General features: G+C 50.3%; 4 protein-coding genes across 4 annotated transcripts; 2 read left to right on the top strand and 2 right to left on the bottom strand.

Annotated features, from left to right (window-relative positions):
• Nucleotides 1-4,980: 4,980 nt before the first annotated feature.
• Nucleotides 4,981-5,643, top strand: BC939DRAFT_481141 (uncharacterized protein; the record flags this gene model as incomplete). The annotated part of the gene is made up of 2 exons (XM_051558997.1): nt 4,981-5,068; nt 5,243-5,643. The coding sequence occupies 2 exons, from the start codon at nt 4,981-4,983 to the stop codon at nt 5,641-5,643; spliced, it is 489 nt and encodes a 162-aa protein (XP_051407575.1).
• A 561-nt stretch (nt 5,644-6,204) lies between these two features.
• BC939DRAFT_465817 (uncharacterized protein) lies at nt 6,205-7,976 on the top strand. Its single transcript, XM_051557569.1, has 3 exons — nt 6,205-7,094; nt 7,146-7,760; nt 7,903-7,976. The coding sequence occupies exons 1-2, from the start codon at nt 6,341-6,343 to the stop codon at nt 7,484-7,486; spliced, it is 1,095 nt and encodes a 364-aa protein (XP_051407574.1). The 5' UTR covers nt 6,205-6,340; the 3' UTR covers nt 7,487-7,760; nt 7,903-7,976.
• Nucleotides 7,977-9,947: 1,971 nt separating this feature from the next.
• Nucleotides 9,948-12,068, bottom strand: BC939DRAFT_465808 (uncharacterized protein). Its single transcript, XM_051557568.1, has 5 exons — nt 11,501-12,068; nt 11,184-11,380; nt 10,792-10,941; nt 10,409-10,652; nt 9,948-10,314 (listed from the first exon to the last, which is right to left on the bottom strand). Exons 1-5 carry the CDS (start codon nt 12,006-12,008, stop codon nt 10,061-10,063), a joined length of 1,353 nt encoding a protein of 450 aa, XP_051407573.1. The 5' UTR covers nt 12,009-12,068; the 3' UTR covers nt 9,948-10,060.
• Nucleotides 12,069-13,337: 1,269 nt separating this feature from the next.
• On the bottom strand, nt 13,338-14,291 carry BC939DRAFT_402600 (kinase-like domain-containing protein; the record flags this gene model as incomplete). Its single annotated transcript, XM_051552687.1, has 2 exons — nt 13,338-13,848; nt 13,903-14,291. Coding segments are annotated over 2 exons (900 nt in total), but the record flags the coding sequence as incomplete, so codon positions are not given.
• Between the last annotated feature and the right edge of the window lie 548 nt (nt 14,292-14,839).

Genomic DNA, 14,839 nt, shown 5'->3' with positions numbered 1-14,839 from the left:
AAGGTTAAGCAGACCATTGTCATCGAGAAGTCTGGAGAGACCAAGCCCACTGTGTCCAAGGGTACTTCCTGGCTCCGTCGCCTTGCGTCTGGTGCTGGTGAGGCTGCTGCTGGCGCGTTGACTCAGGTCGATGGCGTCTGGAAGCGCACTGTCCAAGTCCTCACTACCCGTAAGGCTGATGTCGATGAGCGTTGTCCCATTGCTAAGCACTCGTTTGTGTACTACGACGAGGATGTGTACGATTCGGTGCTGGTTGAGAAGAGCACTGGCGTCAAGCATGTTACTCAGCTCTTGTACGACAGCGACAAGGAGGCGTACTTCGTCTACTACCGCTGGAGCGAGACTGACTACAAGCTGGATGGACCTCATGAGACGGTCGAGCAAGCCAAGACTGCGTTCCAGATCACGTACAAGGAGAAGTTCGATGTCGAGTGGACTGAGCGCGAGACGACTGTGTCGGAGAAGTGGACATACGAGACCAAGACCTACGAGACGATCGAAGAGACTGAAGAAGTCGAGGAGATCGTCGAGGAAACCGAGGTTAAGGAAATCCTTAAACGCGAGGAGGTTGTTATCGTTGATGACAAGATCGTCAAGGCCGACACCAAGACCACTGTCACCGAGACCGAGGCTGTGGTTACCGTTGAGGAGACCACCACGACCGAGACCCAGGTTGTCGATACTGAGGAGCACAAGATCAAGGAGACCATTGTCGTTGAGAAGTCTGGAGAGACCAAGCCCACTGTGTCCAAGGGTACTTCCTGGCTCCGTCGCCTTGCTTCTGGTGCTGGTGAGGCTGCTGCTGGCGCGTTGACTCAGGTCGATGGCGTCTGGAAGCGCACTGTTCAAGTCATCACTGCCCACAAGGGTCATGTTGATGAACGCTGCCCTATGGCCAAGATTTCCTATGTGTACTACGATGATGAGGTCTACGATGCCGAGCTGGTTGAGAAGAGCACTGGCGCCAAGTATGTGACTCAACTGATCTACAACACGGAGACCGAGGCCTACTATGTCTACTACCGCTGGAGCGAGACTGACTACAAGCTGGATGGACCTCATGAGACGGTCGAGCAAGCCAAGTCTGCGTTCCAGATCACGTACAAGGAGAAGTTCGATGTCGAGTGGACTGAGCGCGAGACGACTGTGTCGGAGAAATGGACGTACGAGACCAAGACCTACGAGACGATCGAGAAGACCGAGGAAGTCGAGGAGATCATTGAGAAGGAGAAGGTTGAGGAGATTCTCAAGCGCGAGGAGGTGATCGTCAAGGACGAGACCACCGTTGTCACTGACACCAAGACCATTGTCACCGACACTAAGGTTGCCGTCGAGGAGAAGACCACTAAGGATGTTGTACTTGTCGATACCGAGGAGCACAAGGTTAAGCAGACCATTGTCATCGAGAAGTCTGGAGAGACCAAGCCCACTGTGTCCAAGGGTACTTCCTGGCTCCGTCGCCTTGCGTCTGGTGCTGGTGAGGCTGCTGCTGGCGCGTTGACTCAGGTCGATGGCGTCTGGAAGCGCACTGTCCAAGTCCTCACTACCCGTAAGGCTGATGTCGATGAGCGTTGTCCCATTGCTAAGCACTCGTTTGTGTACTACGACGAGGATGTGTACGATTCGGTGCTGGTTGAGAAGAGCACTGGCGTCAAGCATGTTACTCAGCTCTTGTACGACAGCGACAAGGAGGCGTACTTCGTCTACTACCGCTGGAGCGAGACTGACTACAAGCTGGATGGACCTCATGAGACGGTCGAGCAAGCCAAGACTGCGTTCCAGATCACGTACAAGGAGAAGTTCGATGTCGAGTGGACTGAGCGCGAGACGACTGTGTCGGAGAAGTGGACATACGAGACCAAGACCTACGAGACGATCGAAGAGACTGAAGAAGTCGAGGAGATCGTCGAGGAAACCGAGGTTAAGGAAATCCTTAAACGCGAGGAGGTTGTTATCGTTGATGACAAGATCGTCAAGGCCGACACCAAGACCACTGTCACCGAGACCGAGGCTGTGGTTACCGTTGAGGAGACCACCACGACCGAGACCCAGGTTGTCGATACTGAGGAGCACAAGATCAAGGAGACCATTGTCGTTGAGAAGTCTGGAGAGACCAAGCCCACTGTGTCCAAGGGTACTTCCTGGCTCCGTCGCCTTGCTTCTGGTGCTGGTGAGGCTGCTGCTGGCGCGTTGACTCAGGTCGATGGCGTCTGGAAGCGCACTGTTCAAGTCATCACTGCCCACAAGGGTCATGTTGATGAACGCTGCCCTATGGCCAAGATTTCCTATGTGTACTACGATGATGAGGTCTACGATGCCGAGCTGGTTGAGAAGAGCACTGGCGCCAAGTATGTGACTCAACTGATCTACAACACGGAGACCGAGGCCTACTATGTCTACTACCGCTGGAGCGAGACTGACTACAAGCTGGATGGACCTCATGAGACGGTCGAGCAAGCCAAGTCTGCGTTCCAGATCACGTACAAGGAGAAGTTCGATGTCGAGTGGACTGAGCGCGAGACGACTGTGTCGGAGAAATGGACGTACGAGACCAAGACCTACGAGACGATCGAGAAGACCGAGGAAGTCGAGGAGATCATTGAGAAGGAGAAGGTTGAGGAGATTCTCAAGCGCGAGGAGGTGATCGTCAAGGACGAGACCACCGTTGTCACTGACACCAAGACCATTGTCACCGACACTAAGGTTGCCGTCGAGGAGAAGACCACTAAGGATGTTGTACTTGTCGATACCGAGGAGCACAAGGTTAAGCAGACCATTGTCATCGAGAAGTCTGGAGAGACCAAGCCCACTGTGTCCAAGGGTACTTCCTGGCTCCGTCGCCTTGCGTCTGGTGCTGGTGAGGCTGCTGCTGGCGCGTTGACTCAGGTCGATGGCGTCTGGAAGCGCACTGTCCAAGTCCTCACTACCCGTAAGGCTGATGTCGATGAGCGTTGTCCCATTGCTAAGCACTCGTTTGTGTACTACGACGAGGATGTGTACGATTCGGTGCTGGTTGAGAAGAGCACTGGCGTCAAGCATGTTACTCAGCTCTTGTACGACAGCGACAAGGAGGCGTACTTCGTCTACTACCGCTGGAGCGAGACTGACTACAAGCTGGATGGACCTCATGAGACGGTCGAGCAAGCCAAGTCTGCGTTCCAGATCACGTACAAGGAGAAGTTCGATGTCGAGTGGACTGAGCGCGAGACGACTGTGTCGGAGAAGTGGACGTACGAGACCAAGACCTACGAGACGATCGAAGAGACTGAGGAAGTCGAGGAGATCATTGAGAAGGAGAAGGTTGAGGAGATTCTCAAGCGCGAGGAGGTGATCGTCAAGGACGAGACCACCGTTGTCACTGACACCAAGACCATTGTCACCGACACTAAGGTTGCTGTTGAGGAGACCACCACGACCGAGACTACCGTTGCCGACGCCGGGGAGCACAGTGTCAAGCAGATCATTGTCGTCAAGGAATCTGGAGAGACCAAGCCCACTGTGTCCAAGGGCGTTTCCTGGCTCCGCCGTGCCCTCAGCGCTGGCGAGGCTGCCGCCCGCAGTGTTGGCCATGTCGCTGTCGGTGCTGGAGTTGTTGCTGGTCTTGTTACCTATGGTGCTCTCCAGAAGGTCGATGGAGTCTGGAAGCGCACTGTCCAGGTCCTCACCACTCGTAAGGCCAGGGTGGACGAGCTGTGCCCGATTGCTAAGCACTCGTTTGTGTACTACGACGAGGATGTGTACGATTCGGTTTTGATTGAGAAGAAGACCGGTGTCAAGCATGTTACTCAGCTCTTGTACGACAGCGACAAGGAGGCGTACTTCGTCTACTACCGCTGGAGCGAGACCGACTACAAGCTGGACGGACCCCATGAGACGATCGAGGAGGCCAAGTCTGCCTACTTGATCACTTACAAGGAGAAGTTCGATGTCGAGTGGACTGAGCGCGAGACGGCTGTTAGCGGTAAGTATACGTTTATTGATACGGGGCTGATATTGGTTCTGCCTATGTTTACTGAGAGGTACTGATTTGCTTTGCATATGTCATTAGAACGCTGGACCATCGAGACCAAGACGTATGTAGAGTTTGAGGAGGTCCATGAGGTTGAGGAGATCGTGGAGGAGACCAAGGTCGAGGAGATCATCAAGACCGAGAAGGCTACAGCCATTGTGAAGGCCGAAGCCGAGATCGCAACCACCACTAAGACTCAGCAAAAGGAAGTCATCGAACAGACCACTCAGGATGTTGCTGTCACTGAAGGCGAGGAGATCATCAAAGTGGTCACCACCATCAAGGAGACTGGTGTTGTTCCTCAGCCCGCTGTTTCCAAGGGAACTTCCTGGCTCCGTCGCCTTGCTTCTGGTGCTGGTGAGGCTGCTGCTGGCGCATTGACTCAAGTCGATGGCGTCTGGAAGCGCACTGTCCAAGTCCTCACTACCCGTAAGGCCGATGTCGATGAGCGTTGCCCCATTGCTAAGCACTCTTTTGTGTACTATGACGAGGATGTGTACGATTCGGTGCTGGTTGAGAAGAGCACTGGCGTCAAGCACATTACTCAGTTGCTGTACGACAGTGATAAGCAAGCTTACTTTATTTACATCCGCTGGAGCGAGACTGACTACAAGCTGGACGGACCCCATGAGAGGGTCGAACAAGCCAAGGCTGCCTTCCGCGCCACGTATAAGGAGTGGTATGGCATTGAGTGGACTCAGCGTTCGGAGATTCACAGTGGTAAGTTTTTTTTTCATTGTTTTGTTGTAGTGTAACTTAAATTTTTCCTTTATGTTGTAATAACATCTTTATTTATGAATTTATAGACAAGTGGACTATCGAGACCAGGACCTACGAGGAGTTCGAGGAGACTGAGGAGGTGGAAGAGACTGTGGAGGATTACGAGGTTGAGGAGGTTATTGCTCGTGAGCGCAAGTTGGTTGTTGAGGATAAGGTAGTTTCGACCGAACAGTCGATCACTTCGACGCACGATGACTCTGTTGTTCGCTCTGTCAGCGAGAAAATTCTGTTCCAGGAGGGAGGCATTACGACTGACTCCCAGGAGCTTTCGCGTAACCAGTATGTGGCCTTGACCCGTGCCGAGATTGACACTAGCGCCCGCAGCGCTGGATCGTCCTCCGTCTTTGACTGTAAGTGCTTTTTTATCTTGACTTGTGTCTGTATCATTATTTTATTATATGTCATATTTCTCATTATTTAATTATGGATTCTATGTTATAACATTAACAGTAGTCGCCAGTCTGCCTCAGTTGGGCAACGTCGGAATTAACGCCGATACCGGAGCCGCCGATGGAGTCATTGACCTCCGCTCCGGCACGGCCGAGACCCTACGTGAACTCCCTGCTCATTTGCGCCCCCGTGCCTGGGTTTCGCTCCATGTCGGAGGCTGGCAGGATGCCCCCCACGAGCTCCAGGGATTCATGCGCCTTGACGACCAGTCTGGTCAGCGTCTGATGGAGCATGCTCGTGATGCTGCTGATGGCAAGGCCCAGGAGGCCACCGCAATCGATAACCTCCGTCTGCCCGAGATCGTGGCTCTCTTTGCTCAGAAGCTGTACGGACACTTTGGAGAGGAGTTGCCTGAGGAGTTGACCTTGGAGTGTTTGAGCAACTTGGGTCCTCACCGCCGTTAAGAGAAGGAATAGAAAGGAAAGGAAGACGAAAATTAAGGAGATAGGGTTAAATCCGTATTGATTATAACAAAGCAATGAAATAAATTAAAAAAAAAAAAAAAATAGCACGCGTTTTAAGTGCTGTGTTTGCAGTTATGGAGGCTGGTACGGAATCCATGTTTAAATTTTTATCGTCGAGATATTTGAGTAGTGCCAATTTTTATTTCTATTTTCTAGCCAGAATACCATTCAAGTGCACAAAAGGTGAAAAGTAAAAAGTAAACTTGTAATTTCATTCGTCGCTCACACATATTCAAGCCACAAGTATATTCACCTTCGGTAACAAAGTTATCCAATCGTTGACGATATTATCTTTTTGATGTTTTCTCCAAATCGAAGTGAAAAACGAAAGTGAATTTCTCCTTTCTTCCACTTCTCCCTACAATCACAGCACCAGCAGCAGGTGCAGCAGCAGCCTCCACCATACCTTACCTCACCTGCTCCCTCAAACGCCTCTATTGAACCTACCAATGATCCGTTTCCCTACTACTCAGCGCTCGCCGAACCACCTCTGTCTGCTCATCAACAGTTCTCCTTTTCGAACGGGCAGCAGAATCTTTACAGCTCGTCCCACTTTGTCCAGCCTCATCGGTACGCACATTCTTCGGAATCTTACCGCTTCTTTCACCCCGTCGGACAGTCGTCTAAGGTGCACGACATGAATAGTTTGCGGGCCAACCAGCCGCCTTTCACTCGTTCTCAGTCAGCCATACCAAGCACCATGCAACAGCTATCCCTGCCCCTTCTACTTCCTACGCCGTCGGCACAAGCTGCACGCGCCACAACATCCGCCTTGCAGCCTGCTCGCCTTTCGCCCACGCCAGATCCCCGAATTGAAGCTGATACATCTATCAAAGCCAAGCGCGCCAAGACCTTTTGGAACACATTGGGCATGGAGACATTCTTGGACTGGATAACCGATCCTTACAATCACGAGAGACTCAACAAGAAACATCCAGTGGCTGGTCAGAGAGCAATCGATTTATATGACGAGATCAGCAAGGCTGTTTACGATAAACACAGGGTGACTTGGGACAACAACCATGTGAAGTACAGGATCATCAATGCAAGGAAGAAGTACGACGCTGCCAAAGCACTATCGGAGGTCACTGGAGGAGGAGAGACGAGAGATGTTGACGCGCTTCGCAAGGAAATGCTCATCTTATGCCCTCCCTTTGATCGACTTGATGCAGTATGGGGAGGTACGTTGGCAAGGGATCCTCCTCCTCCAAGAGAGACATGCAACCGCAGAGATGAGGAATACTACAACAGAGAGTCTTCCCCAGAAGTAATAGAGACGGATGAGGATGAGGATAATCAAACTACTGCTGTCCAGGATGATAGCGATGTGAGGGCCACGCCAGCGAAGAGAGGTGCAGCGCACGCCAGGACAGCAGGAAAGCGTCGAAAGGGTAACGACGGCCTACCAGACTCCTTCTAGGCGACCCTTGATGCGATAAGAGGAGCGTTCATCAACGCTGGAAATACCAACACAAACGCGGGCGACAATGCAAGTAATGTCACTCTAGGCTGGACAGAGTTGATACGCAAGCAGGAGGAGATATTGGCAAAGAGCCGAGAAGACCTCGAAGAGGAAAAGAGAAGCATCAAAATGGAGAAGGAGATAGAGAGGAACGAATTAAAACGATTAAGAGAGGAATTCAAGCAGGAGGTGGTAGAATTCAAGCGCGAGGTGGTAGAATTCAAGCGCGAGGTGGCGGCATTCACAAAGGAGAGGTCTGACTATCTTGCTAGGCGTGAGAAGGATGGGAGTCGGGTGGTGGTGGAAACTATGAAGTCATAATCGGTGGCTATGCGCTTCAATGGTCAATGGTGTCTAAGCACCCATCTCTTTATTTTCTCCCTTCTCTCCACCCCTTGCTGCCTCTCATTCTGTTCCTCTGCTTCTTCTGGTATTTGCTGATCATCTGCTCGAAGTCGCGCTGCTATATCTCTAACGACCGTTTCGTCTACGATCTCTTCCTGAGCATCCCTGCGAATAAAGTTGTGCAACACCATGCAAGCTACGATCCACTGGGATGCCTTGCGAATGTCTCTCTTGGAGTCGATGCATATTAGTAGGTTGTGTAGCGATTGGAATTTGCGCTTTAGCTTGCCAAAAGCATGCTCGATCTTGACGCAGGCAATACCATTAAGCGCGTTGAAGACCTCTTGGTCACCGGTAGCATTCTTGTATCGGGGAATAACTGTGGTGGTCAGGGCATAGGCGGCATCTGCAAGCAGATACTCTTTTCTTCGAAAGAACTCGTCCTTTCTCTTGTAAAGCGAAGTGTCCTTGTATGCCGTGAAGTCATGCATTGATCCGATGTAGCCGGTGGACGCGTAGATAAAGCGACCTATATGATCACAGATGGCAGTTGCACCCATTGCATACCTGTATTTACGCGTGTTCCAAGTCTTAGTCTCGTACTTCGGAGCCATATCGAATGGAAAAGGAACGCCATCCACAGCTCCAATGCAGTTTGGAAAGCCCTTCTCCTTTCTGGACCATCGGCTTATTTCCGCCCGTCTCTGATGGTCCAGCCAAACCACAAAGTTCTCCGCCATCGCGTCAATAGCCTCGATGCACCACCAGGTATAACCGTGAACGGACCCCTCGTTGACACCGAAAATCCACGCAACCTTCTTTATCGATATACCTTTGGTGCCAAGGCGAAACAGTGTGATGTTGAGCCGCAGCTTGATGTTCGATAGCCCATCCTCGTCGTCGTAATCCCTTTCCACTAAGCCGTAGTGTCCAGCGAACAGCTCTGCCATGTCTTGGAATTCGATAGGTGTTAAGCGTATGATGGCCTTGAAGTCGTTATCATTGTACTCATCGAGTACCCTTCTCAAATCTGCCGAAGTTGGTCTGCGGCCCCGAGGTAGTAGGTACCGGTGTTGATATAGGTGCGTAACCAGCAAGGCATATGCCTCGACCTGATGGATGTTGACCGGAAGGGAGTGCTCCATGCGAACGAGTGCTACACCGCATGCCAAGAAGAACTCCTGAAGGCAGGCGCTGATGAGTCGTTGTCTGAGTGTTGGTCGAGCCCGAAGCATATCTTGAGGTGTGTGAACAAAGAGAAAAGTGAATTCCCTTCGCCATCATTTGTGAACGAAGAATAACGAGGAAGTAAACTTTGAATTCTACTGGCTGATCTCAACGCCATTATCATCCAATGGAATCCTCTTCACCAATTCACTTATTTACTTCAATTCGCGCTTGAATGGTACTCAGAGTCCGATTAAGGTTGAGGTGAATAATATTCGGTATGAGGCATCCATTGGTTCGTGAATACTCCTCAACGGTGTAAAGTCCTCGCCAATAAGGGCCAGCACCAATAGTTTCAGAATAGTAGTTCAATTCAAAAACTCACCAAGCCACAAATTCCACCCTTTTTTTGTTCCCCAAAACCGATGGTCGAGGACCTTGCATTTTTAGAATAAGAAATCAATTCAAAAAAAATTTTAGCAAAATTTCGCTCCTCCGCACAATTTGCATGTAAACGGCCGGGACATGCTGCTGGCGCATCATCTTCCAACTCAATCAGCATCGTGACCCTTACGACCACGAGCGACTTCTCATTATGGAGCCATCATCCACGGATGATTTAGAAGACGATACCACCGATGGTTACCATAACGTGAAGCGCGATGATGATGGCGTTTGGAGTTTTCAACCCGTGTATTCTGACTACAGGAGCGAAGACGCGATAATTAAAATAGATAGGTTGAGCAAATTGAAAACATGCGCACGTTTTGGGGATAAAAAAGGTTGGAATTTGTGGCTTGATGAGTTTTTGAATTGAATTTTATTCTAAAAATTTTGGTGCTGACACTTATTGGCGAGGACTCTACGTTGCATGATATTCGAGAAAAAATTCTTCTCTCGCCAGAATAAATATCTACGCGCTTGGGTTCTTTTCCTTCACCTCCATCAACAAGATGACTAGTCATAACAAAAACAACGTTGACGCGTCTGATAGAACTGCAGAAGGACTGACCCATATGCCCAGGGCATGTATGGTAGCAATCGTAGCAATTGAGAACGGAGCTTGGGTCCCTAGATGTAGCCTTAGCAGGCTTGAAGGAAGCCGCACTCGTACTCCTCTATGAGGAGCTGGCGCTCGCTGAGACGGTGTCTCTTCTTGGGCATGGGAAAATAATAGGGATGGCGGGGGTATGTATTGTGAGTGAGGAAGCAGTTGGGAGGACGTGAATTTTTTTTTTGGTCGCACAAGGCTTGCAGCTCTGACCAATAATTTCTTTTATGCGAAAATATTTATTCAAGCAGCAAAATGGATGAAAACTACTCTGAATATAATAAAATTCAGCAGAGTGAAATGCACAACAGAACCATATTAAATTTCCATTTTTACGCAGAGTGCTCTGGCTCGCCAATAACCGCAAGTAGTGTGCGGCGATAGTCTCCACTGGTTTCGCCCTTGATTCTATCGCGCAGCGTGCGCTTGTACTTTGTAAGGTATGCGGCCTTAACCGAGTTCAAGAAGGGTTGGGTCCGGTTCCTGACAAGCAAGCGCGTCAACGACTGATCATCCGTGCCCATGCCCTCCATGGCTTTTTCCAAGTTCTTGGCAATGCAGTGCGCAGGGCTATTTATCCAGTTGACTACAAGAACGATAAAATTGATCAGGAATTTTTTTTTTTTTCACTCTTTAACAATCTTTACAATGTGACATCAAAGTGGAGTGTCGCAACATACCAAGGTAGCAAAGGGCGGTTTTGATCCAGCCTGAGAACTCCTTCTTGATGACTTTCGTGAACTTTTTCTTGTATCGCATCTGATACTGCTGAAAGACGGCTCGCAGGTGGGCATCGGGTCTATTACAAAGGACGTGAATGAAATGTGACTCGTCGGTGCCCAGACGGCCCTCTCCAGCCTTGTACAAGCTGTGGACATCAGCCTCGACGTTGTATTGATAATGCCCCATTTCATCTCTCATGCCCTGCGCAAGTAAAGACCAAAGGAAAAATTGGCATTAGAGTTGATGGCACATTCCTCCGCAGTCCCTTTTCCCGAGGAATGTTCCTCCTCCTACGATGGTCAAAAACAATGGCCAGAGAAAAAGAGAGAGATCATTTTACCTGCATAGCAACGACAAACAGTTTCTCGAGATATCCGCTCACGTCAGATTTGACAACGCTCTCAAGCGACCTGTGATATTTCGCTTGGAACATGCTCTTGAGCTGAGCCATATCTGCGTTTGTCCTTCCAAGTAGAATCTGGATCAAGCACTATACATTCATAAAAAAAGATAAAATAAAAAAAAAAAAGAGTAAGAATAAGAGAGTTGACCAAACTAAGTCCAGTTCGTTCTTTACTGCGTTGCGTGTATTTTTGGGCTTCGTCTTGTGTCATCTGCTGCTGTTGTTGTCGTTGCGTCCAACGGGTCGGATGACTCGTACATCATTTCATGATATTTTTTTCTCTTTTTAAACAGGGAGAGAACATTGAGACGCTCAAATAAGCAACATACCCGTTCGTTGGTCCCCGCTCCAATGCAAGCATTATAGAGAAGCTCAGCGTCGAGGGAGAGAGGTGGGAGGATCAGATAGTGCAGGGTCCTTCCAAAATGCCCACTGGTCTCCTTATCCAACACTTCGACCAAATCTCGTCCATAGAATTGCCTGTACACCGAAGACACCATCATCAGATGCTCTGGCGTCCTGTTAGCTGTAGTGCCAAAGTGGCAAAATAAGTGGGTCAGTTTTCGATTATGGATGTACCATCATAACGAAACAATAAGGCCCTCATACGCCCTTCGCCACTTAGAAGAAAAGCGCTCGAACTTACCAACAACACCGATAACCCGCTTCTCGTCCGTCCCGAATCCCTTGCACGCATGATGGATTGTCTCCGCGTCCTGCTGAGGCGTCGGCACATTACTCATTCCTGCCGCAGGTTGGAAGTAACTCGGTCCAGCGGGTGCCATCATTGTCGGAGCATGCTGCATTGATGCCATGGTCGGTGCATGTTGCATCTGCGCAACTGGGGGTGCTGCTCCAGGAGCAGGGTACCCATACGGCGCTTGCACAGGTGCAGGCGCAGTTTGTGACACTGAGTATCCGTAGGGTGCGGCGGGCTGTACAGCTGGGGGGTATCCTGGAAGACCCACTGGAGGATAACTGTAAGCGCCGCCTGACGGGGGCGCCTGAGGAGGGTAAGCAGGAGGGTATCCGCCCGGGGCTGGGGCTGACATGGGAGGAGGGTATCCCCCTACGGGGACACCGGCGGCGTATTGCTGTGGAGGCGGGTAGGCAGGGTATCCGTAGCCGGGTTGGTTGGGAGGGTAGTAGGACATGCCTGTACGGCCAAATGAAGGAATAAATGAGGAATGTGTTTTGAGAAGTGTGAAGTGCGAAAGGCAGAAGAATTTTTTATTTTTGTGGGAGATGGGTGGTAATGATGGTGGATTTTTGCACTTTCGGGGTACCTTACTGGCAGCACTGCCGCTCGTCAGGGACGCGCGTCCATTGGTTGATAAGAGACGTGGGCTGTGTCGTGCGGCTAGGATCTGTCGTGCAAGGCAAAGCATTCATGAAAATACATAGCTCCAACATTACTGTGTCCTTATGAGAATGACACTATATGGTCTACTTTTTATTACAAGCGCTACCAGGTTCTCAATCTCTCATGAGATGGTTTACAATAAACTAGATGCCGAGAACCAAAAATGATACAAGCTCCAAAAAAAAAATGAGGCGTCATCCTTAGCAAGTCAAAAAAAAAAAAAAAAGAGGACAAAAAAAAATTACCACCTCAAGGAGAGTCATGGTGGGTTTGAAAGGAATCTGTTGGACCCAAAGGGATACCCGCCCATAAGGCCTGAGGCGGATATCGGGGGCGAACTCGGTAGACTGCTGCCCGGGAACACCAGCTCCGAAAGCTTGGTGAAGCCCGTCTGCGCGAAATCAAAGCAAAAGTCATCATTGACCCAGGTTGAGGACGATGACCAGGACGAAGACAGCTGATGGCCATTGTCGATTGAACCGTTCTCGATTTGATTTGCAAATAGTTGGCGATGGTTGAGTTGTTGGTGTTGTTGGGGGTGTGGTTGTTGATAATGGCGATTAATATAAGAGTCATAACATTCTGAGTGGTGGTGGTGGTGGTGGTGGTGGTGGAAGTAGTAGTCATTATCGGAGTCATCAAGGTGAGTGTTTTGAGCATTGTCGCTTTTACTGAGGTTCGCGCCTGTAGCCGGTTGCGGCTCGGAAGGCATCTTGTTCGCCATATCAATCTCTTCAAATTCGACAGGGAGCGAAAAGTCCATTTCATCTTCCTCAACCATGTCGGACCAGGACTTGCCCGAATGGCGCGAGGACGCCATAGACCAACTGGATGAAGAGGATCGCGTACGACCGGTTTTCTTCAAACCGGGGCGGTAAGCGCCAAAATCGTCTTCCATACGGAACATCGAGTCGATCTCGTCCTCCTCCTCGTCATCTTCTGAGCAATTCGACGTAGAATCATCGCAGGACGATCCAGAAGAGCGGGACGAACCCACAGAGGAATTATCCAGGGCCAAATCGCGATCAACGCGTTCTTCGTTGCAGTTCTCCATCGACGCAGAGTTCTTGGTGAACATATCGCTATCGCCAACGATGGTATCGATGCGCTGGATGAGCTCCAAAGCCTCGTAGCAATCGGCACGCTCGTTAGGATCGACGCAAAGGACGCGCTGCAAAAAATAGAGCGCGCTCATCGAGAGCTCGGGGAACATTTCACGCAAGACATTGGGATCCTGGGCATAGGCAGCAAAGGTCGCATCCACGTCCACACGAGACAACTTCCAGGGGTTGCGACCAAAGCGCAAGTTCAAAAAGATGATGCCGAGGGACCAGACATCCGACTTAGCCGGCAGGTAAGGGCGGCGGCCAGCCAATATGCGGGAGGGCTGCTGCTCCGGGGCCATGTAGAATGAGCTGCCACAGCCAAAATCGGTCGAAACGCGTTCCTTGGTCGCAAGGCCGAAATCAGCCAGCTTCAAAGACCCATCACTGGCGACAAGAATGTTTTCGGGCTTGAGATCGCGGTGGAAGACCTGGTGTGTGTGCGCATGCGCTAGAGCGGAGATGATCTGGGCCATGGCATCCAAGACAGAGCTGTCTGAGTGGACATCGAGGAAGCGACCAGGCAAGCTGACGAGGGGCGTAAAATCAACGCCGGAATCGCGTGCGACGGCATGCTGGGACGTGATGGCATCGTAGAGATCTCCACCAGAGCAGTACTCCATGACCAAGTACAGGGAGTCCTTGGTCTCAATCACAGACGACATGTCAACAATGTGCGGGTGGTATCCGTTCATGGGAGAGGAAAGGGATAGATGGATGTCAATTTCTTGACGCTGGAGGAGCAATTGAGTTGAACTGAGTCCATTTTTGGAAAGACATTTGATGGCCTTGTATTCTGGGACAGTGCCGGGGACGGTGGAGATAGTCTTGGCCAGATAGATGCAGCCATAGGTGCCATAGCCAAGAACATCCAGGATCTGATACGAGCTCTGCTTGACTCCGTCGCGTAGCAGCTCCCCAATCCTTTTCCTAGCACCTGTCACAGAATCGACAGCGGACAGTTGATTCATGTTGCTGGAGGTCGCGCGTGTGGGGTAGCTGAGAAGAAATTAAATGTTGTCGTGGTCTTCTGCTCTCTTGAATAACAAAGCAACACAGGGACGAGAGAGAACAAAGAAAAAAAAGGTGAAGATGGTATGGTGGTGATATGCGTAGTGGGCGAAGGTGATCTGCTTCTCTGTTTTTAAGGAGGCAAGACAAAGGAGCAGGAGCAATAAGGACGAATAGGATGTGCGGCCAAAAGAATAGAATGACTCAACCGAGTGGAAACAAACGAGTGTTAAACTGGGAGTGCAAACTGTTCAAATGTATCGCAGAGTGGATGGTGGGATCAAAGTGCTTGGTATTGGGTTCAGGTGGTGCTTTTGTACAGGTGAAGGCCAATTGGGTAGCCGCGCGCGAAGTTGGCTATTCAAAGTGAAGGTGCCGTTTTTTGGTGCTGGCGGGTTGATTGGTTTTGTGAAGGGAACACTTTTTTTAGGAGATCTTATAGCTTACAAAACAAAAGAGAACGCAAGGGAAAATAGTACAAGAAAACGAGCAAGACAGAAAGAGAGAA

This window comes from Gamsiella multidivaricata (assembly GCF_025024155.1).
Source record: "Gamsiella multidivaricata strain RSA 2152 chromosome Unknown BC939scaffold_92, whole genome shotgun sequence".
Taxonomy (NCBI): domain Eukaryota; kingdom Fungi; phylum Mortierellomycota; class Mortierellomycetes; order Mortierellales; family Mortierellaceae; genus Gamsiella; species Gamsiella multidivaricata.
The sequence above is the reverse complement of the archived record's forward strand: the minus strand, read 5'-3'. Positions and strand labels throughout refer to the sequence as shown.